This window comes from Cyprinodon variegatus, unplaced genomic scaffold, assembly GCF_000732505.1.
Source record: "Cyprinodon variegatus isolate N-32 unplaced genomic scaffold, C_variegatus-1.0 Scaffold448, whole genome shotgun sequence".
Lineage (NCBI taxonomy): Eukaryota > Metazoa > Chordata > Actinopteri > Cyprinodontiformes > Cyprinodontidae > Cyprinodon > Cyprinodon variegatus.
The window spans coordinates 664,518-665,397 of NW_015150901.1; the positions used below are offsets into that span (position 1 = coordinate 664,518).

General features: G+C 43.8%; 1 protein-coding gene across 1 annotated transcript in view; it reads left to right on the forward strand.

Moving 5' to 3' along the window:
• Positions 1-880, forward strand: part of nmnat2 (nicotinamide nucleotide adenylyltransferase 2) — a 16,419-nt gene extending 15,539 nt beyond the window's left edge. Inside the window, exon 11 of the mRNA XM_015389128.1 lies at positions 228-880. Coding sequence (XP_015244614.1) covers positions 228-330 — 103 coding nt within the window. The 3' untranslated portion in view covers positions 331-880. The remainder of the gene's footprint in view (positions 1-227) is intronic.

Genomic DNA, 880 nt, shown 5'->3' on the forward strand with positions numbered 1-880 from the left:
AACCAGTAGGTGGCAGTAGTGTTCTTTGACAAACATGGATGCCTCCAGTAAAGCACATTCAAATGAAAATTGCTCTGAATCAAAAACACTGATCATTTATTGAACAGGATGGAATAATTTCAGATTTAAAGTACTTTCAGAAGTTTGTATTCTGAATATGGCCGGATTTCTCCTTTAATAAATGCCTCTAAAGTGAACAGTATAATAACTTCCTCTCCGTTCATCAGACTGGCTCTGCAGCACGGAGACGGACACGTGGTGGACTACCTGAGTCAGCCTGTCATCGACTACATCCTGCAGAGCCAGCTCTACATCAACACCTCAGGATAGAGCCGCCGGACCACACGACAACTGGGACAATTAATATGGAGGGAGGGGGGGCTAAAACGCCTAACATCTATATAACCCCCCCATGCAGAAAACTGAAACCTGTCTGTCTTCTGTGTCAACATATACTCTCCTTTTGAGCTTTTAAAGAGGAGCTTTAGTGTCCATACTTCTGTGTTATTTGACTTTACCTTGGGTGGGAGCGGGGGGGAGGGGCATGTTAAATCATAAGGCATGCATGGCAGACCGCTGGGCATGCTCAGTGTGCACCAACTTCCATCTTTTTCAGGGTATTTGCTCATCTCTCATGGATGCAGACCTAAAGGATTCCTCTTAGTCTAAGAAACACTTTTCTGATTTCCCCGCATTGATAGAGTTTAAAGCTGCTGCAAACCATCAAGCTTTTAGTCAAGAAACCCACATAAACTTCTACCTGAAGGGGGACAATCCATTGATGTTTTTCCTCAAATACAGGTTCATCTTCTCAGCTTTATCCCTTAGCTTCTCATCCATGATCTTAGTGGCTGCCTCCAAAGCTAAATCGCTGTCATAT